General features: G+C 39.8%; 1 protein-coding gene across 3 annotated transcripts in view; it reads left to right on the forward strand.

Moving 5' to 3' along the window:
* The first annotated feature begins 236 nt into the window (after positions 1-236).
* The window catches only part of CDKAL1 (CDK5 regulatory subunit associated protein 1 like 1), a 712,749-nt gene continuing 690,085 nt past the window's right edge, over positions 237-22,900 (forward strand). Inside the window, exons 1-5 of one of the 3 annotated variants that reach the window (XM_050789550.1) lie at positions 241-381; positions 1,149-1,192; positions 10,863-11,029; positions 12,173-12,350; positions 14,420-14,532. In XM_050789550.1, the coding sequence (XP_050645507.1) occupies positions 12,178-12,350; positions 14,420-14,532 (286 nt within the window). In that variant the 5' untranslated portion in view covers positions 241-381; positions 1,149-1,192; positions 10,863-11,029; positions 12,173-12,177. Of the gene's footprint in view, positions 382-1,148; positions 1,193-10,862; positions 11,030-12,172; positions 12,351-14,419; positions 14,533-22,900 lie in introns of all 3 variants that reach the window. The other 2 variants (XM_050789549.1, XM_050789551.1) reach the window with 2 other exon arrangements.

Genomic DNA, 22,900 nt, shown 5'->3' on the forward strand with positions numbered 1-22,900 from the left:
TTGTAAAATGGGAATAATAACAATAAATAAATAGTGAAATAATGTTTATGCAAAGTACTTAGCACAGTGTCTAACACATAAGAGCTTAGGAGAAGTTGGCTATTAAGCGTATCTAGGAACCCGAGGACTTGGGGTTGTTATTTTAGTTCTTGGAATCAAAGGAACTTGAAGCGTAATCATTCCTAAACTAAGTTAAACCAGAACCAGCCCTTTCAGCAATGATGTAATTTGATCTCTTCGGGCCACCGTCGCTGAGCATGCGTAAATAAACGTGGCGGGACGTATGTGTCATGGCGCTCTCCATCTAAAGTCTGTGCAGTTTCCGGAGAGTGGCGGGTTGATTCTCTCACTTTGGACTGGTTTTTACTTCCCGACTTCTGGGTAAGGGTGGCGGTTGGGTCCATGTGGGGCAGAGTGTGGCGACGGCTCCTTTTATGGCAAGCCTTGTTTCTCCAGTTTCAGTCTTTCTTGGGCTGTTTGCAAAATTGTTTCGTAGTTAAAAGGGGGATTTGCCAGCTGGGATGGGGGAATTGGGAGGCAGATGGGGCTTCCAGGAGCGAGGGTAGGGTCGTTGGCCTCAGGTGCCGCTCTCCAGTTAGTAATATTTTGGGCACCTCGTTCCTTATTGTCAAATTTAACTTCATTTGTTCTCCCACTTTATACCTTAGTGAATTTGTAGATGTGACAGGGCTTTCGCAGTTACATAGCTTTCCCAGATCAGTATCTTAAGAATTTAAGCAGAAGTTATTGAGAAAAGCAGATGTCTTGCTTTTTCACTTTTCGTTCTTCTTTGCTCATAAAACCTTTTTCTGAATCTCGGGACGACAGTTATCTTTCGAATGGAACGTGATCTAGATGTCTGCCTATTTACTGACTTATTCCTGTTTTGTAGTGGTTGGTTACTCGCACTATGCAGACGTGTTGTAGTGCTGAATACAACATTACTACAGACACTGGATCACAGTCACGGCAGATGTCAGCACACCTGTTGTAATCAGTAAGAAGTTACAAGTAGTATGGAGCATCATTAATCCTGCTGTATAAAGCCGTCTTTTTTGGAGTCTGATTCCTTTTAAGTAAAGAATCCTTACAGTGGTTTTGTGAACTTCTTTGGTGCTTGCTTTTCCTAATCAATTTTTATTTTCCAGACTCATCTTTCAAGAGGACTTTAGACTAATTGCAGATAATTAAGGTACTGATTTATTTTAAACCTTTTATGTTTGAGTGCTGTACATATTTCTGCATGTTAGAAAATGCAGAGAGGTAGCTTAATTTCTTAGCTATTTGCCACTATCGTGTTATGGAACCATTGTCCTTTACATACCACTAAATTGAAGAGATATTTTCATTTATTTTACTTAACCTTTCGTTTTCATTCACCAGCATTGACCATGTCCACTTTTTTGACATGCCCTCTTCCTTTGCCTTCCATGGCCCATGGATTTTTTTCCTTCTCTGGTGGCTGCTTCTTGGAATCCATTATAAGCTGATTTTCCTTTATCTGAGAGTTAAATTTGGAGTCTCTCAAGTCGTGGTCTTGTACCTTCTCCTACCTCTGTTCTCTTTTTCTTTCCCTCTGGGTGATGTAATCCACATGCCTGTCAACAATTATTTGTCTTTTTGATTCTACCCATCCTAATGGGTATGAAATGGTATATTATTGTGGTTTGGATTTCCATTTCCCTGATGGCTCATTATGTTGACATCTTTTCACGTGCTTATCAGCCATTTGTATGTGTGTGTTTTTGAGACAGGGCTTCCCTGTGCCACCCAGGCCAGAGTGCAATGGCTCGATTACAACTCACTGCAGCCTTGACCACCTGGTCTCAAGTGATCCCACTTCAGCCTCCCAAGTAGCTGGGACTATAGGTGCATGCCACCATGCCCGGCTAATTTTTACTGTTTTTTTTTTTTTTTTTGTAGAGATAGGGTCTGTGTTGCCTAGGCTCTGGCCCTGTACTCCTGGTCTGAAGTGATCCTCCCACCTTGACTTCCCAGTGTTGGGATTATAGGCATGAGCCACTGCACCTGGCCCATTTCTATATCTTCTTCATCTAATCTGTTTTTCCTTTTGTTGCTTGTGCTTTTGGTTTCTTAGCTAAGAAAGGAGGGCCTACTCTAACATCATAAAGATTTGTACTTATGTTTTTTTCTAAAAGTTTCATAATGTTAGCTCCTAAATTTAGGTATTTGATCCATTTTCAGTTAATTTTTTGTATATGATGTGAAATAGAGCTCCAACTTTATTTTTTACATGTTGCTATCCAGTTGTCCCAGCATCATTTGTTGAAAAAAACCTATTCTTTCTCTGTTGAATTGTCTTGGCATCTTTGTTGAAAATCAGTTGACTAGGTTATGTATATTTGACATGCATTCTAGGTGGTTTTTATGAAAGAATAATTCTGGGACAGTGATTGTCAAACTTTAATTCAGATCAGAATCACCTAGAGGGCCTGTTAAATATTGCTAGGTTTTACTCAAAACATCTGATTCAGTATGTCTGGAGTGGGGTTCAAGAATTTTCATTTCTGGCTGGGCATGGTGGCTCATACCTGTAATCCCATACTTTGGGAGACCAAGATGGGAGGAGTTTGAGAGCAGCCTGGACAACAAAGTGAGACCTTGTTTTTACAAAAAAATTGAGAAAGAAAGAAAAAATGTTCATTTCTGACAAGTTCCCCATGATGCTACTCCAGCTGATGTGGAAATTACACTTTGAAAACTACTGGACAGGCCGGGCGCGGTGGCTCAAGCCTGTAATCCCAGCACTTTGGGAGGCCGAGATGGGCGGATCACGAGGTCAGGAGATGGAGACCATCCTGGCTAACACGGTGAAACCCCGTCTCTACTAAAAAATACAAAAAACTAGCCGGGCGCGGTGGCGGGCGCCTGTAGTCCCAGCTACTTGGGAGGCTGAGGCAGGAGAATGGCATGAACCCGGGAGGCGGAGCTTGCAGTGAGCTGAGATCCGGCCACTGCACTCCAGCCTGGGCGGCAGAGCGAGACTCCGTCTCAAAACAAAACAAAACAAAACAAAAAAAAACAAAAAAAAACCTACTGGACATTGCTTTGCAACTGTGGCTGTACACATGAGAATGACTGGAAAGTTTTAAAAAGATATTGAGGCCCAGGCTCCATTCTCAGAGATTCATTCCGCTATCTTGGGGCTTAGTTGGGAATTTTCTTTTTTTTTTTTTTTGTTTTGAGACAGAGTCTTGCTCTTTTGCCCAGGCTGGAGTGCAGTGGCGTGATCTCGGCTCACTGCAAGCTTAGTTGGGAATTTTCAAAAGCTCTTCAGGTGAATAGAATGAGTGTTCAAGATTGAGAACCATTACTGTAGAATAGTGGTTCTTAATTAGGAATCTATAGTGGAATTATCTGGACAGTTTCTAGGTTCACGTGCTTCACTACTCTTGGAGATTCTAATTCAGAATGGAACCTGGAGATTTGCTACGATAAAAAACTTCCCGCCGGGCGCAGTGGCTCATGCCTGTAATCCCAGCACTTTGGAAGTCGGGCGGATCACCTGAGGTCGGGAGTTCAAGACCAGCCTGACCAACATGGTGAAACCGCCGTCTCTACTAAAAATACAAAATTAGATGGGCATGGTGGCAGGTGCCTGTAATCCCAGCTACTCGGGAGGCTGACGCAGGAGAATTGCTTGAACCCAGGAGGCACAGGTTGCAGTGAGCCGAGATTGTGCCATTGCACTCCAGCCTGGGCAACAAGAGTAAAACTCTCTCATAATTAAAAAAAAAAGAAAAAGCCTCCCTAATAACTCACCTGTGTAAGTAACTGCTGCTCTAGGATATTGCATCCTCTTTCTTACCATTTTCGGTATTTTCCTTTTCACTGACTCTATTTTTATTCCCTTTATCAAATTTGATTTCCTCTACCTTTGAGAAAAAGTTTTAGTGATCCTTTTTCTCCATTTAGCTATTATGCTGCTTTCCTTTTATTCTCAAACTTTCATTTCCATATGATTTAATTAAAAATTTCTGAAGGCTAAACAATTCCCTCTGTCAGTTTGTTCAAAGTAAAATCTTTAGCTTATTAATAGTGATGAGGGAGATTATTTAGGTACTTATGATATATAGCCAGGTTTATGCTGCATAATGCTGATATGTAGTGTTACATTTATCTTTTTTGAGTGAGTATCTCCAAGTGAAATTGCTGGCTCAAAGGATATACATATGTTTGATATATATTGTCAGGTTGCCCTCCAGAAGGGGTGTACCAGTTTTTCTATGCTTTCAGCTAACAGAGTTTTTGTCAGCTTTTTATCAGTGAGGCAGCTGAAAAATAACTTATTGTTTCAGTACTTGTTAGTATGGTTGAGCATTCTTTCCTTTTTTTTTTTTTTTTGGCTATCTGTATCTCTTAAGTGAACTGCCTGTTTTTACTTTGCCCATTGTTTTCCAGAATGTGGTTACTTATTAGTGTCACATTAGGTTCTTGCATTGTTTGTACTTTGCCAGTGAGGCAGAGCCATAGTGGGAGGAGCATGGTGTTGAGAGGAAGCCTAGGTTCTAATTTCTAGCTCTATCAATGTACAAATCCTTTTGCTTCAGTGGACTCCAGTTCTGTAAGATAAGAAGCTTAGCAACTTCTACTTCTCTAATGATACGGGATGTCTATTGCAGTGGATTTCTTTCATTTGTCTTTTTCCTTTCTATTTCTCTTCAGTGGATCCATGCACACTTGTATATGGGATGGCAAAATTGTGTAATTAAAAAATATGGCTTTTAATTAATGTTATTTAATTATTCATGATCTGTCAGTAGTTCTTCAGCATTCCGAAGGCACTACCTGGTCCTAGCCTCTCTCATTTAATTATTTCATAGAATAGTGGTGATAGAAGAAATCCAAGGGTTGGCCATTGACTTCAGCTTCCCACCCAGTGTAGAATTTCCTGCTATGTCATAGAAAGACTAGCTAAATTCAACTTAAGCATTGTATTCATTCAGTCAGTAACTGTTGTGCACCTGCTATGTGTTAGGCATTGTTAGAGGCGTTGTAGAGACAGTACTGAAAAAGAGATGATGCCTCTGTGCTTAAGAAGCTTACATTGTAATGAGGAAGATACAATTATATATGTGGTGTCAGGTAGGTAAGTGCAATGAAGAAACATGAAACAGAAGCAGGGTTAGAAGCACTGAAAGTGTGGGCACGCTTGGGCAGCGCGGTTATTTTAGATAAGGTAGTAGGAAAGGCCTCTCTGAGGAGGTGTTGTTTGAGTGAAGAATTGGCTAGGAAGACATATTTATCTGGGGGCTGATATTCTGGCAGAGGAATAGCAAGTATGAAGGCTCTTGAGTCAGAAACTAATTTGGCATACTCAGAATATCTATATCCATATATTGCCTGACTGTGTAGTCTACAGTAAAAGGCTTTATTGAGAACCTGCAATGTGCTAGACATAGTTCTAGGCACCTGGGGTAAAACAGTGAATACCTCACCCAAAAACCTTTACCCTCACGGAGTATGTATTCTAGTAAGATAAACAGTTAAAACAATTATTAAAACACTGGAAGCAGATGATTAAGTGCTGCAGTTTTAAAAAAGGCAAGAAAGGGGCATAGGAAGAGGGTATGTGGTGAGGTAGGGGTGTTGCTTGGAAAGTCCTCTCTTGTTACACTTGAGCAAAGTCCTTAAGGGCTTGAGTGAGTGAGCCATTCAGGTGTCTTGAGTAAGAGCATTCCAGGCAAGAATAAGACTATGAAATGAATGTATATCTAGTGGGTATGAAATAACAAAGCCTGCATGACTGAGGGGAGCGTGATAGGAAATGGGGCCAGAGATGCAGCAGGAGGCTGATTATATATGTCATTGCAGATCTTTGTAGTGATTTTGGCTTTTTACTCTGATATGGAATACTGCTGGAAGGGTTTGATTGAGAAGCTTGAGATGAACTTAGGTTTTAAAGGGATCCCTGACTTTTGTGCTGAAAATGTTCTTGGAGAATTAAGGATAGAAGCAAGGATACTAGGGATTGCAATAATCCAGACAAGAGTTGATGTTGGTTTGGACCAAGAGTGTAACAGTGAGTATGGTCACAAATAGAGTCTGAATATATTTTGAAGGTATAGCCAACAGGATGTTGTTGATAGGTTGGATTTGGGGTGTAAGAAGGGAGTGCAGGATTTTTGGCCTGAGCAGTAGAAGATTGGGATTCCTTTTTTTTTTTTTTTTTTTTTTTTGAGACAGAGTCTCACTCTGTTGCCCAGGCTGGAGTGCACTGGTGAGATCTAGGCTCATTGCAACCTCCGCCTCCTGGGCTCAAGCAATACTCCTGCCTCAGCCTCCCGAGTAGCTGGGTTTACAGGCGCCTGCCACTACGCCCAGCTAATTTTTTGTATTTTTAGTAGAGATGGGGTTTCACCATGTTGGACAGGCTGGTCCCGAACTCCTGACCTCGTGATTCGCCTACCTCGGCCTCCCAAAGTGCTGGGGTTACAGGCGTGACCCACTGCGCCCAGCTAGGATTGCCTTTTAATGAAATGGGAGAAGTTGTAAGAGGATCTAGTAAGGTAGGGAGAAGATCAGGAATTCTGTTTTGACTTTGACTTTTGTTTTTTGAGATGGAGCTTTGCTCTTTGTTGCCTAGGCTGGAGTGCAGTGGTACGATCTCAGCTCACTGCAACCTCTGCCTCTCGGGTTCAAGTGATTCTCCTGTCTCAGCCTTCTGAGTAGGTGGAATTACAGGCACCCACCACCACGCCTGGCTAATTTTTGTATTTTTAGTAGAGACGGGGTGTCACCATGTTGTTCAGGCTGGCCTCGAACTCCTGACCTCAGGTTATCCACCCGCCTCAGCCTCCCAAAGTGCTGGGATTACAGGCTTGAGCCACCGTGCCCAGCCCTGCTTTAACTTTTTAAGTTTGAAGTAATTATTAGACATTCGAGCAGTGGTGTGGAATAGGCAATTGAGTGTCTGAGTCTGAAGCTCAGGGGAAGAATGGGGCTGGTTATATAAGCATATACGTAGTTGATATTTCAAGGCCATGGGACTGGATGAGGTCACCTAGGGAGTGCCTGAAACTAGAGAAGAGTTCCTGTAACAGAGCCATGGGGGCATTCTAATGGTGAGAAGTTGGAGAGATGAGCAGAGGAGACTGGAGATAGGAGAGTGTGGCATCCTGGAAACTAGTGCAGTTTCTTGCTGCAGTTCTTCAGTCTTCAATAACGCACAGTGTGAATCGGTAAGAAAGCAGAATTTTCTAAATTTATTTGACTACAGAACCATTTTTTTTTTTTTTCCCAGATAGGTAGTAAATAATTAGAACCAATATGAGAAAGATTAACCTGGTTCATTTCACCTTACCTAGATGGCTGAGTTGGCCAGGGCTCTTTTTTGCAAGAACAGAATACCCAACTCAAACTGATTTAAGCCACAGGCTCGCATGACTGGGCAGCGCAAGGCTGCATTTGGCTTCAGGCATTTGTTGGATTCAGATGCTCAAATAATGTCAGTATGGTTCTTTATCTTTCTGGCTCTTATTAGGCTTCATTCCTTAAGTAGGCTTCCTCCCTGTGGCAGACAAGATGACTCTGGTAGCCCCAAGTTGACATCCTCCCAACTTAGCCACTTCGGTGACAAGAGAAGCTGTCTTCTGTTAACACTAGCATGGAATCCTCGCAGTGATTCTTACTGGCTAGGCTTCTCATGACCTACCCTGAACTGGTCATTGTGGCCAGGAGGATGGGTTACCCTGGCAAGCTTGGGTCACGTGCCCCATTCCAGTGTCTATGGAAAGGGAAATCTGTGATTGACTTTTTTTTTTTTTTTTTTTTTTTTTGAGACAGAGTTTCGCTTTTGTTGCCCAGGCTGGAGTACAATGGCATGGTCTCGGCTAACCACAACCTCTGCCTCCGGGGTTCAAGCAAATCTCCTGTCTCAGCCTCCTGAGTAGCTGGGATTAGAGGCATGCGCCACCACGCCTGGCTAATTTTGTATTTTCAGTAGAGACAGGGTTTCTCTATGTTGGTCAGGCTGGTCGTGAACTCCCAACCTCAGGTGATCTGCCCGCCTTGGCCTCCCAAAGTGTTGAGATTACAGGCGTGAGCCACCGTGCCCGGCGATTGACAGTCTTACCATGACCATGTGATATGTATGTTAACTCTAACCCAACCAGTCCTTGATAGGTTGATGTTTGGTTTATTTCTAATCTTTTGTTCTTACTGACAATATAAAGCTATCCGAGATTTGAACACAGATTTTTCAGATTCCCAGTGCATAATTTGTCATAGCTGTAATGAGTACATTACAGAGGAAAGGAGCCTGGCTGGCAGCCACTTTATTAATTGAATGATATGAATTGAAGGATGGGAATCCAGCAAATGAGGAGAATGAAAGTTCATCAGAAACTTTGAGGACAACTGAAAGAATGTAAGATCCTTAACACTGCAACTCAGATAAAGGAACAGTGGTCATTTAGAACACACATACTAAGTAGGTAGTAGAGTACCACACAGTGTATGGGCTTGCACTCATCTGTCATGACATCCTTGTTTAGCTTCTTTGGGCAAGTTAATTTCTCTGTGTTTCAGTTTGCTCATCTTTAAAGCAAGGATAGTAATACTATCTACCTATTACGAGTTGTTGTGAATTGTTGATGAGATGACCCTATAAAGGACTTGCCTTGTGTCTGGATATAGTATTAGTAGTAGTACTATCAGTAAGTATATACGAGTGTATTCTTCCCCTCCTCATTTTTTTCTTAATTATTTTATTCTAACATAATTACAGCTTTACCTGCAGTTATAAAACTTATGCAGAGATCCTTGTACGCTTTGCCCAGGTCTCCCATTGGTGACATCTTACAAAACTACGATACAGTATCACAACCAGGATACTGACATTGATACAGTCAGGATACAAAACATTTCCATCACCACAAGGATCCCTCATGTTGCTCTTTTACAGTCATACCCATTCTCCTCTCACCCTATTCTTTCTTTAATCCCTGGCAACTACTATTCTGTTTTCCATTTCCATAATTTTCTCATTTCAAATATGTTATATAAAAGTGATCATACAGAATGTAACCTTTTGGGACTGACTTTCTTCATTTAGCATAATTCTCTGGAGAGTCATCCAGGTTAATGCATATATCATTAGTACATTTCTTTTTATTGCTGAATAGTGTTCCATGGTATGGATGTACCATACTTTGTTTCACCTTTCACTTCTGAATGGCATCCAGGTGGTTTCCAGATTTGGGCTATTACAAGGAAAGCTGGTGTAAACATTCATGTACAGGTTTTTGTCTGAATACAAGTCTTCATTTCTCTTGGATAATTGCCCAGGAGTACAATTGCTGGGTTGCATCAGAGTTGCATGATTTGTTTAAGAAAATACCAAACTGTTTACTGGAGTGGCTATACCATTTTTCATTCCTTCCAGGACTGTATGAATGATGCAGTGTCTTTGCATCCTTGCCAGTGTTTGGTGGTTTCACTGTTGTCTGTTTTATCCATTCTGAAAGGTGTATACTGATACCTCATTGTGGTTTTAGTTTCTATTTCTGTGGTGGTTAATATTGAATCTCTTTTCATGTGCTTATTTGCCCTCTGTATATTCTCTTGAAATGTCTTTTGTCTAGTTTCTTTTTACGGTTGTGTTTTGACACTAGCCCTTTGTCAGATATGTGGTTTGCAAATATTTTCTTCCACTCTGTAGTTTGACTTCTCAGCCTCTTAAAAGGGTCCTTCTTAAAGCAAAAGTTTAAAATTTTAATGACATTCAATTTATTAATTTTTCTTTTTATGGATTGTGCTTTTGGTGTCACATCTGGGAACTTTTTACCTATCCCTAAGTCCAAAAGATTTTCTCCTATGATTTTTTTTCTAAAAGTTTTATAATTTTATGTTTTACTTTTACTTTTTTTTTTTTTGAGACAGAGTCTCGCTCTGTCACCCAGGCTGGAGTGCAGTGGTGCGATCTTGGCTCACTGCAACCTCTGCCTTGTGGGTTCAAGCAATTCTCCTGGTTCAACCTCCCAGGTAGCTGGGATTACGGGCATACACCAACACACTCAGCTAATTTTTTGTATTTTTAGTAGATATGTGGTTTCACCATGTTGGCCAGGCTGCTCTTGAACTCCTGACCTCAAGTGATCCACCCGTCTCAGCCTCCCAGAGTGCTGGGATTACAGGTGTGAGCCACCGTGCCTGGCGTATGTTTTACATTTAAGTCTATGATCCATTTTGAATTAATTTTTGTATAAGGTGCAAGACTTAGGTCAAGGTTCAGTTTTTGCCTATAAAAGTGCACTTGCTCCAGTACGAATTGTTTAAAAAGCAATCTTCCCTTCATTTAATTGGTTTTGTGAAATATTTGTGTAGGTCTGTTTCTGGGTTTATTGTTATGTTCCATTGATCTATATTTCTATCCCTCTGCCGATACTACTATCTCAATTATAGCTATCTAATAAGTCTTAAAATTGGGTAGACCAATTCTTCTTACTTTACTCTTTTCAAAATCGTTTTAAATATATTAGTTTCTGTACATTTCCATATAAAATTTAGGACAGTCTTGTCTATACCTACAAAAAAATCTTTCCGAGATTTTGATAGGGATTATTTTAAACTTGTGTATCAATTTGGTCTCCACTGACACTGCAGAACTTCATCACTGGTTGGGTGGTTGGTTTGAACGTCCAGGATCCCTCCGGGGCCTTCTCAGATTCTATACTAGTGGAGTGTGTTAGGGTGCTTGATTGTAGGTGGAAGTCAGAGCTCCCCGCTTGTCCTTTGTAGTGTGCCTGGGGGTGGGATTACAGTTTTTTTGGGCTGTGTGTGTGTGTTTGTGTTTGGCTGGAGTAGAATGATCATTATCTAAAACTTTTCTGTCTTCCTAGGCTGCCCTTTGTATAGTTCTTTAATGAGAAAGCAGGCTTTTATTGGGGGGTTTTATCGTTGGCATCTCTTGCCATTTCTGATTGCTGGGATCTTCAGTTCCATGTGTGAGCTGTAGGAGGCCAAAGAAAACCCAAGGAACTCATCATCATATTCTTTGGGTCCTGAGGTTCGTAGCCAGTCTGCCTTCTTCTGTCTACCTTTCAGAGTCTTCTTATGCTTGTTTTATATATAATGTCCTGAGTTTTATTTGTATTTTGCTGGCGGGGCAGGGAAAAATGTGCTTTTCTTCTTGCAAGCTGTGTCCACATTTTCTTTTTTTAATTATAAAAATTTTGATGATTTAGAAAAATCGTATGGGATAATGAACATGAACCTACCTATTTTCTAGTTTTAAGAGTTGTAAATTCTTTTTAGTATGTCTTAATCTATTTTTTTTTTTTTTTTTTTTTTTTGAGATGGAGTTTCACTCTGTTGCCCAGGCTGGAGTGCAAGGGTGCACTCTTGACTCACTGCATCCTCTGCCTCCTGGGTTCTAGCAATTCTCTTTCCTCAGCCTCCTGAGTAGCTGAAACTACAGGTGTACACCACCATGCCCACCTAAATTTTGTACTTTTAAAAGAGATGGGGTTTCACCGTGTTGGCCAGGCTGGTCTCAAACTCCTGACCTCAGGTGATACACCGGCCTTGGCCTCCCAAAGTGCTGGGATTACAGGCATAAGCCACCGTGCCCAGCCAGTCTATTTTTTTCTGAGGTCCTTTTAAAGTAAATTATAGACATAATAACATTTCACTTTTAAATATTCAGTATGCATCTCTAAAAAATAAAATTTTTGAATATAAGGACAATACTTTATATTGAATGATTTATAGTAACATCTTCATATTATCTAATATCCAACTCATATTCTGATGTCCTTAGTTTTTCCCAAAATTTCTTAGAGCTTGACAGACAAAGAAAGATACAATCAAGAACATGAATTGCCTTTAGTTGTTAGGCTTTTACGCTTCGTGTAATCTGAAACAGTTCCTCTCCTACAGGACATTGATTTGTTGAAGAAATAGTTCCTGTTGAACTTTGGAATGTCCCATTGTCATTAGGGTTTTATCTGATTGTTTCCTTGTGTTTCTTTTTTCAGTGTACCCAAGATAGTACTTCATCCTTGTGTTTCTTTATCTCTTGTATTTTCTATAAATTTGAAGTTAGATCCAAAGGCTTGATTGATTCAAATTTGGTGAGAATATTTCATAAATGATGCTACGCTAAGCAGATTTTCGTAAGTTGATTTTATTTATAACTTTTATGTGGTAGAGAATATGCCTTCTGCATCCTGTGATACACTACTGGGTGACATAGAAGATATTGTGTCTCATGAAGATTCAAAACCACAAGATAGGCATTTTGTAAGAAAGGATGTTGTCCCGAAGGTACGAAGGCGAAATACCCAAAAATATTTGCAAGAGGAAGAAAACAGTCCACCAAGTGACAGGTAAGCTTTTTTCCTTGAAATTATATTCATTTTCTTTTTTTTCTTTTTTGAGACAGAGTCTTGCTCTGTTGCCCAGGCTGGAGTGCAGTGCTGTAATCTCGGTTCACTGCAACCTCCGCCTCCCGGGTTCAAGCGATTCTCCTGTCTCTGCCTCCCTAGTGGCTGGGATTACAGGCACACACCACCATGCCCAGCTATTTTTTGTATTTTTAGTAGAGACAGGGTTTCACCATGTTGGCCAGGCTGGTCTTAAACTCCTGACCTCAGATGATCCGCCCATCTCGGCCTCCCAAAGTGCTGGGATTACTGGTGTGAGCCACTGAGCATGGCCGAAATTATATTCATTTTCATTTCAGGAAGAAGCTGACACTACTGGTCTGTGTGATTATATATAATGTCTCTTCATTAGACTTTTTGAACTTTTGATAGGAAATACAAGTTGAGTATCACTTATCTGAAATGCTTGAGACCAGAAGTGTTTCAGATATCACATTTTTTTTGGACTTCAGAATATTTGTATTACATACTTTCCAGTTGAGTATTCCTAATCCAAACATCTGAAATGCTCCAGTGAGCATCCTTTGAGTATCATTTTGGTGCTCAAAAAGTTTCAGATTTTAGAGCATTGTGGATTTTGAATTTTTGAATTAAAGAAACTCAACCTATATGTTGATTTTTTTTTTGTTTGAATGATTTTAAGTCTGGCAAGGTAATTAGTTAAAAAGAAATGAGATGTCAAATTGGATGTTCCTAGAAGATAGCTTGGGGCAGTAGGAATCTCTTTGATATTACTGTAGTTGATATGTAAGTCTGTGTTACTTCCAAATAAAATTTTTACTGGAGTTTGTGATTCTTATGAGACAGTAGTATTTTGGACATTTGAATTTTCTTAGCTGATTTTCAAATACCTATGGATCAGGTAAAGGCAGTGGGCACAAATAAATTATTGCCCTATTTACACTATTATAGTAGATCTCTAGTCCGTGAAATTTTGATACAACCTAACCAGAAAGGATAATCTAATTATATGGTTTTAATAAGCCTGTATTTGTTTGTCTAGTAAACTGCTGAAATTTATAATATACTTATTTTGTTGGGAAACTAAGCTTTTAAGTTCTTTGAATTTAACATTTGCTTATATTTTAATGACTGCAGTTTATAAAATTTGTCCTAAATGTATCCTTAAGGTAATTTATATTTGCTTATAAATTATTAGAGTAATCCAAGTTGAAAGCCCTCCCTTTTTTTTCCCTAAAAATACTACCTTTTTTTTAGAATTCTGATTTTATAGAGTGCTTTTAATAATGCCTTAGGATGACAGTTTTTAACTTTGATTAACTTATTTATATCTATAAGTTTTAAGGAAGCTAAAGATTGCAACTAGTATATAGCAGTTTGTAAACAGACATACTTTTCTTTATTTGCCGTTGCTGCTAGAACCACTTTCTTTCCTATTGTTATTATGTACCTTTCTAGGAGTTGAACTTAGTAAGTTAGTGTATGAATTTAAAATACAATTCAGAGAAAAAAGAGATATTTTTTATGTAGAGTCTTCTTAGAATTCTGTGGTTATTTTATCTTGATTTTAGACTTTTGATATAACAGCAGATTTTGAGTTAAGTTAGCGCATTTAATGAATATCTCTTGAATGGATTGTAGTGAGTTTGTTTTTTGTGTAATATATCTTAAAATCATCTAGTGGTTTTTATTTTAAAAATTACTCAGTGAGGCTGGGCGTAGTGGTGGCTCACACCTGTAATTCCAGCACTTTGGGAAACAAGGTGGGAAGATCACTTGAGCCCAGGAGTTCAAGATCAGTCTGGACAGCATAGTGGGACACTGTCTCTACAAAAAATAAAAAAATTAACAGGTGTGTTGGTGCATACCTATAGTCCCAGCTACTTAGGAGGCTGAGATGGGAGGATCCCTTAAGCCTGGGAGGTTGAGGTTGCAGTGAGCCGTGGTCACACAGCTGCACTGCAGCCTGGGCAACAGAGCAAGACCCTGGATCAAAAAAAATAAATCACCCAATGAAACTTACTTTTTTTTTTTAATTGATTCCTTAACAGCACTATTCCAGGCATACAGAAAATTTGGATACGAACATGGGGTTGTTCTCATAATAATTCAGATGGAGAATATATGGCTGGACAGCTAGCTGCTTATGGCTATAAAATTACAGGTAATGAGATCTATAATATATTTTATTGATTAAATTTTTCAGAATTAAGTTTTTTAGAGATAAATATTTTAGCTTAGCAGTTAAAGGGTATTTTAGCATGACAATGATTTTTAAGGTGAAACACTGATAGCTATTACACATTGTGTAGATAACCATGGATGTCATATTTTAAAAAACGTTTTAATTTGAAGTAAGTTTAGACTTCCGGAAAAGTAGTAAAATTACAGAGTTCACATATGCCCATCACCAAGCTTCCCCTGATACTAGCATCTTACATAGTTGTAATATCATTAATAAACCAGGAAATTAACCTTAGTGCATTTCTGTGATCTAAACTGTAGATCGCATTTGAATTTTACCAGTTTTCCCATTAACTTCCTTTTTCTGTCCCAAGATCTAATCTTGGGTCCCGCCTTACATTTAGTTTCATGTCCCCTTAGTTTCCTCCAATCTGTGACAGTTTCTTAATATTTTTCTTGTCTTCTGTGACCTTGACACTTCTGAAGAAAACATTGCCTTGATATTTCTGGAAATGAAATATCAATAATGAAAATGATTATTATGTAGAATGTCCTTCAACTCGAATTTGTCTTTTTCTCATGATTAGAATGAGGTTCTGGATTTTTGGCAAGGAGAGCACAGAAACGATACTATATTTTTCTCAGTGCGTCATATCAGGGTTATGATGTCAGTGTGTCTTATACTGGTACACTAACCCATGTCTGCTAGGTTTCTCTCCAATACAGTAACTGTTTATCTCATTACAGCTAATAAATATCCTATTTCTCCTCAACCTTTGGCCTGTTAATTTTAGTACCTACTGGTGGATCTTGTCTGCAACAGTTATTACTGTGTTGTTTACTTAATGGTGATTTTCTGCTATCTTATTTTCTTTACATTTTTATTTATTTATTTATTTATTTTGAGATGAGGTCTCTCTTTTCTCCAGTCTGGAGAGCAATGGCACAATCTCAGCTCACTGCATCCTCTGCCTCCCGGGTTCAAGCGATTCTTCTGCCTCAGCCTCCTGAGTAGCTGGAATTACAGGCATACGCCACCACGCCTGGCTAACTTTTGTATTTTTGGTAGAGACGGGGTTTCACCATGTTGGCCAGGCTGGTCTCGAACTCCTGAGCTCAAGTGATCCACTCGCCTCGGCCTCCCAAAGTGTTGGGATTATAGGCGTGAGCCACTACGCCCAGCCTCCTCTTTACATTTATTAATTGGAGTTTTTCTCTAAGGAAGAGCTGTCCATTCTTCTCCATCTTAATTAATTAATTATTATTATTATTATTTTTTTGAGACAGAGTCTTGCTTTGTTGCCCAGGCTGGAGTGCAGTGTGGTGATCTCGGCTCACTGTAACCTCTGCCTCCCGGGTTCAAGGGATTCTCCTGACTCAGCCTCCCAAGTAGCTGGGATTACAGGCATGTGCCACCACACCAGGCTAATTTTTTGTGTTTTTTTGGAGATGGAATTTCACCATGGTAGCCAGGCTGGTCTCGACCTCCTGATCTCAGGTGATTTACCCGCCCATAGTCCTGGGATTACAGGCGTGAGCCACCGCGCCCGCCCATCTTAGTTATTTCTATCAGTACAGACTCATGGATATTTATTTTATCCTGTGTATATAGTCTGATACTATCATTATTATGCTGCCTGTTGTTCCAATGTTGGCCATTAGGACCTTGTTCCGGCTGGCTCCTGTGTCTTTTCAGCATGCTCCCACCTTTTTTTTTGAGCACTTATTTATTTTCTGGAACCACAAAATGTTCTAATCTCTCCTTATATTTTCCCTTCCCCAGCCTTGGAAGCAACCAGTTTTCCAAGGAGTCCTGATTTTTTTCATTAAGAGAATGGCATTTAGAAAAGGGGATCTGGGCAGTCAATATGCTTGCTCATTGCCGCCGTGAGATGTCGCTGCTGTGAGGTCCTCTTGGGGGATAGAGTAGGAATTATGTATGTATAGTAACCCACACATAAGCGCACATCTGTAGCTGTTTCTGTATCTGTCTGTTATGTGTACTAAATGAGACTATAATTAGAATGCTTTGTGACAGGCACTGACCCGGTGCTTTTTGTATGTTATGTTGCTTAGTCCCTGGGTAGGAGGAAATACTGGCACCCCTGCTTTACAGTTGAGAAAGGAGAGGTTGTGTCTTTTTTTTTTTTGAGACAAAATCTTGCTGTGTCGCCCAGGCTGGAGTGCAGTGGCGCAATCTCGGCTCACTGCAAGCTCCGCCTCACGGGTTTAAGGGATTCTCCTGGCTCAGCCTTCAGAGTAGCTGGGACTACAGGTGCCCGCCACCACGTGTGGCTAATTTTTTGTATTTTTAGTAGAGACGGGGTTTCACCGTGTTAGCCAGGATGGTCTCAATCTCCTGACCTGGTGATCCGCCTGCCTTGGCCTCCCAAAGTGCTAGGATTACAGGCGTGAGCCACTGCGTCCGGCCTAAAATATCTTATGTTATTGATTTTGTATTTTTTTATAATGTATTCTTTAGTTGGCAAAATGAGTCTTAGTATTTCTGTCCTTTAAGTTGAAAATACTCAAAATATGCTTTCAGAATTACTTCACTATATTCATTAGTAATTTTTAGTATAATTTAGCCTGGGTTTGCCTTACTGTATTTGATGGTGTAGTTTGAGTGTTGAGAAAATAGAATTTATTTATTGATTTATATTTATTTATTTTTGAGATGGTTCTAACTATGTTTGCCCAGGCTGGCCCCAAGCTCCTGAGCTCAAGTGGTCCTTCTACCTCAGCCTTCCCAGTAGCTGAGACTATAGTCGTGTGCCTGGCTAAGAAAATACCCTCAGAAAAAAAAAAGTAAAATAAAATTTGAAAAAGGCTGTGTGTGTTGGCTCATGCCTGCTGCAACCCCAGCACTTTGGAGGCCAAAGTGAGAGGGTGGGAGGGTCACTTGAACCCAGGAGTTTAAGACTAGTGTTGGCAACATAGTGAGACCCTGGCCCTGCAAAAATACTTAAAAAGTAGCCAGGCATGTTGGTCTTCACCTCGTAGTCCCAGCTAGTTGAGAGGATGACGTGGTAGCATCGCGTGAGCCTGAGAGGTAGAGGCTGCAGTGAGGTGTGATCGTGCACGGCACTTCAGCCTGGGCAACAGAGCGAGATCCTATCTCAAAAAAAAAATAAGTCCCTGAGATAATTTCCTAAAACATTCAGGAAAATCAGATATTAACTTTTTCTATGTCATATTAAATATTTGATACATTTTAATTAAATTTTAATCCATTAGCAGTTTGTGTTTGGTGTTGTAACAGTACTCGTCTGTATAAAATAACAGTCCTGGTATGTTTATACAAGAATATTAGGTTTTGTTATATACACCTAATTTTGTTTCTTATTTGGGAATAGTTAAAAAGAGAAAATAAGGAAGTAATTACTTGAATGTGAAAATTCTTTTGCTAATGTAGCATAGTCTGTTACTTTTATATATTGTATTATATATATTTGTATTAATTTTATAAACTATTGATTGTTCCTACTTTAGAAATTCATAGTTGTTGATTCCAGCCTGGCTTGCATGCAGCAGACTGTGGGGAATACGTTCTTCATTAGTCTAGGTGCTATAAGCCCAGGAAATATAAACAGAATTAGCTTTGATAAGACATTTGAGAAGGAAATCTCTACAGATTTTATATTTAAAGATTTGATATGAATGACTTCTGGATTACCTATGCCAGTAGTCACTTTCATTACTGTGGAATAATGAGAATTTATAAAGTTTATTATGGCTTACTAATTGATAATGTTTTTGTTAGTCAAATGGAAACCTAAAATATTAAATGTATAATATAAAATAGGTATAAAATATAGATTATGTATAATATATGTGGAGATTATTGAAAACAGAATGCAGATACATTATATCAAAATTAGTTCTCAGTAGTCATAGATATTTTTACTATTTGGGGAAGAAAGATTATGTGGGTATATATTTGAAATTGCCGCTTTTAAATATGCAAATTCAGGATATAATTATTCTGTATTAAAACTCCATAAGGCCAGGTGTAGTGGCTCATGCCCATAATCCCAGCACTTGGGGGGGCTGAAGGGGGGCAGATAACCTGAGATCAGGAGTTTGAGATCATCCTGGCCAACGTGGCAAAACCCCATCTCTACTAAAAATACAAAAATTAGCCAGGTGTGGTGGCACATGCCTGTAATCCCAGCTACTTGGGAGGCTGAGGCAGGAGAATTGCTTGAACCCGGGAGGCAGAGGTTGCCGTGAGCTGAGATTGCCCCACTGCATTCCAGCCTGGGTGACAGACTGAGACTCTGTCTCAAAAAACAAACAAAACAACAACTTCATACAGCGAACTGTCAGAGCAGTTCGCTGTTGTTCATTGCCTCTTTTCAAACCCTTTTTTATTTTGAAGAAAAAGGTGGCTCATAACTTTTTTGTGATGTAGTCTCACTCTGCCGCCCAGGCCGGAGGGCAGTAGCATCATCTTGGCTTACTGCAACCTCTGCCTTCTGGGTTCAAGTGATTCGCCTGCTTCAGCCTCCTGAGTAGCTGGGATCACAGCTGTGATCCCAGTGTGCGATACCACGACTGACTAATTTTTGTATTTTTAGTATCGATGGGGTTTTGCCATGTTGGCCAGACTGGTCTCTAACTCCTGGCCTCAAGTGATCTGCCTGCTTTGGCCTCCCAAAGTGCTGGGATTACAGGCATGAGCCACTGTGTTCAGCCAGCTTTTAGATAAACTATTACAAAATTGTGCCTGCTTGTCTCTCATTCAAGGAATAAAACCTACTGAGGAGAAATGATGTTAGCCCCTAAAACTCAGAACAATTACTTGTATTGTGGGTACATGGATGTGTGATATCATTAGATTAGCATCTTGGGAAGCAATTAAACTTTCCTGTGAGCACCATGGCTTTTTAAAGAAATGAATGTGTTCTCCAAGTAGGCAGTTTTTATAGATTAAACTTTTTTTTTCCAGTAATAATTATTGTTTTTGTATTATTTCCTTGGGAGATGTTGGTAAATTGTTTTCAGTGTCCTCATTGGTGGCAAATCTTCATATCTTGAGAATACATTTAGTATTAGAAAATGGCCACATCTAGTATTAGAAAATGGCCAAATCTGGTGAATAAGATATGTGCTATGATGTTGAACAATGCTGTTTTAGTTGAAAATAAATTTTGTTTAAGTGATTCTAAAGACAGTTCTAAAAGAGTTCTGAAAGAGTAGCTGTGATTCTTACACTTTTTGGATCTCTTCAGCACCTCACAATTCTTACACAATCTTGTTAAGGAATTCGTAACCACTCCCTAGCCCAATAGTGGAATAAAGGTATATAGGCTTCCAAGGTGATGCTTTGGGAACAGTCCTCATTTAGATACAGCTGTGTTAGATACAGCTGTGTTATGTTTAGTTTGCAGCCACACCTGGTGTGAATGAATATTGTATGTGCTTTTTGGTTAGCTGGAAAAAAAAGTCCATCGAAAGACCATTGACTGAGGCTATAGCTCATAAACACTCAAGAATAATGGTGTTATGTGTATGAAATATTGGTGGACATGCTTACCTAAGTCAGAATAGAGTGTTTAGCCTGGATGCCCACATTTTCAGAACAGTTATTTAAAAATTGCTGAGCTGTTAACATTCTTGATAGTTTCTTTGTATATTTGTATATAGTTTATTCATTTGGCAAACATTCTGTGAACATGATATGTGTTACAGAGTAGAGTGTTAAAGAGGTGTGAAGATATGAAAATGAACTAGCCATGGATTCCAGCAGACAAGAAATTTATTCCTTTTTGGCAAAGGAAAGGCCTTCATATTCTATGTTAAATCCTAGAAGTTGTTTTAGGAAATGCTTAGTCTCATCATGTATTATTTCACTCTTTGTAATATCGAAGGTAGGACCTGCTTTATTTTTAAATTTTTATTTATTTTATTTTATTTTATTTATTTATTTATTTATTTATTTATTTATTTATTTATTTATTTTTATTATTTTCCTATATGGAGTCTCGCTCTATTGCCCAGGCTGGAGTGCAGTGGCGCGATCTTGGCTCACTGCAACCTCCGCCTCCTGAGTTCAAGCAATTCTCCTGCCTCAACCTCCTGAGTAGCTGGGATTACAGGCATGCACTACCATGCCCAGCTAATTTTTGAATTTTTAGTAGAGACGGAGTTTCACCATGTTGGTCAGGCTGGTCTCAAACTCCTTACCTCGTGATCTACCCACCTTGGCCTCCCAAAGTGCTGGGATTACAGGCATGAGCCACCGTGCCCAGCCAGAGTTTTAAAATCTGTAACCCTTATTAGAAGACTTCTTCCTTTTTTTCTGGAGGGAAGAAGTGGGTATATATCCCACTGCAGTCTCTACCACAGGAACATGCTCCATTTGTTAATTTCAGCGCTGAGTTGGGATTTGAAAGTAAGCTGTTTCTTGGCTGGGCGTGGTGGCTCACGCCTATAATCTCTGCACTTTAGGCGGCCTAGGCAGGTGGATCTCCTGAGGTCAGGAGTTCGAGACCAGCCTGGCCAACATGGTGAAACCCTGTCTCTACTAAAAATACAAAAATTAGCCTGGTGTGATAGAGCATGCTTGTAATCCCAGCTACTAGGGAGGCTGAGGCAGGAGAAGAACCTGGGGGACAGAGGCTGCACTCCAGCTTGGGCAACAAGACCAAAACTTCATCTCAAAAAAAAAAAAAAAAAAAAAAAAAAGAAGAAAGTAAGCTGTTTCTTCAGTTGTAGATAGCAGTGTCAGCAGAGTGCTACCCGGTCCATTCCTACCTCCTTAATCATGAGTATAAAGTCATTGACCCAGTGGAACCTCAATAGGATATTTTTGGAACTTCTAGTGGAATTCAATGACAGAATCATCAACTATCTTAATATAGGGCTGTTATCTTATACTTTCTACACATAAATCTTTAATCTAGCTTTCTTGCTCCTTTACCATCACCATGATTATTCACATTTATATAGTGTCTTACAGTTTGTAACATATGTTTAGATCTGCTAATTTTATATAACTTGTACCTAAAGATAAAGGAAGAACAAAATGTTAACTTAGGCCTTACAAAAATTATTTAAAAAAATCCTGACATAGGCCAGGCATGGTGGCTCACACCTGTAATCCCAGCACTTTGGGAGGCTGAGGTGGGCAGATCATGAGATCAGGAGATCAAGACCATCCTGGCTAACACGGTGAAACCTCGTCTCTACTAACACTACAAAAAAAATTAGCCGGGCCTGGTGGCAGGTGCCTGTAGTCCCAGCTACTCAGGAGGCTGAGGCAGGAGAATGGCGTGAACCAGGGAGGCAGAGCTTGCAGTGGGCCTGGTGGCAGGTGCCTGTAGTCCCAGCTACTCAGGAGGCTGAGGCAGGATAATGGCATGAACCAGGGAGGCGGAGCTTGCAGTGAGCTGAGATCGCGCCACTGTACTCCAGCCTGGGCAACAGAACAAGTCTCCATCTCAAAAAAAAAAAAAAAAAAAAAAAAAAAAAAATCCTGACATCAAGGTTTCTGACTTACAATTATATGTATAAGTAATAAGTATTTACAGTGAAGTGTTTAGTTATATATTGAATAGAACTTTTAAAAAATGTAACCCAGGGTTTTCTTGTCAAAATTCTTTATTCTCTAGCCAAAGATGATGTCCGTTGTTAATATCTTAAGGTTCTGAAGTCCATCTGGAATTATAGTGCAAGTAAATTGTAGTCTGATCATGTGCAGTATCTGTAATGCAAGGTGTGACCATCAGCTTATAGATATAGTTGAATCTTAGCATTATTCTAAGGCTTGGAAGTTAAACATAGAATTATATACAAAGAAACAAAACCTTTCGTACATTAAAATATAAACTATTTCTGCTGATCTGTAAAATGTCCTTGTGGATATTTTCAGATAATTTTCCAAGCTTTTACTATATATATATATATGTTTTATGTACTGCAGAACTGTAGTCTCAAGATCGTTATTTAAAAGTATATCCTTAACATGTCTGGGCGTGGTGGCTCATGCCTCTAATCTGAGCCCTTTGGGAGGCTGAGTTGGGAGGATCGCCTGAGGTCAGGAGTTTGAGACCAGCCTGGCCAACATGGTGAAAACCCATCTCTACTAAAAATACAAAAATTAGCCAGGTGTGGTGGTGCATGCCGGTAATTCCAGCTACTCAGGAGGCTGAGGCATGAGAATTGCTTGAACTTGGGAAGTGAGGTTGCAGTGAGCTGTGATTGCACCACTGCACTCCAGCTTGGGTAACAGAGTAAGTGAGACTCTGTCCCCCCCCCCCCCCCCCCCCCCCAAAAAAAGTACATCCTTAACTTGCCAGTAATTCACTCTCACCTTTTCTTCCTGTGGAAATGTGCTTATGTTA

Source organism: Macaca thibetana, chromosome 4 (assembly GCF_024542745.1).
Source record: "Macaca thibetana thibetana isolate TM-01 chromosome 4, ASM2454274v1, whole genome shotgun sequence".
Classification (NCBI taxonomy): domain Eukaryota; kingdom Metazoa; phylum Chordata; class Mammalia; order Primates; family Cercopithecidae; genus Macaca; species Macaca thibetana.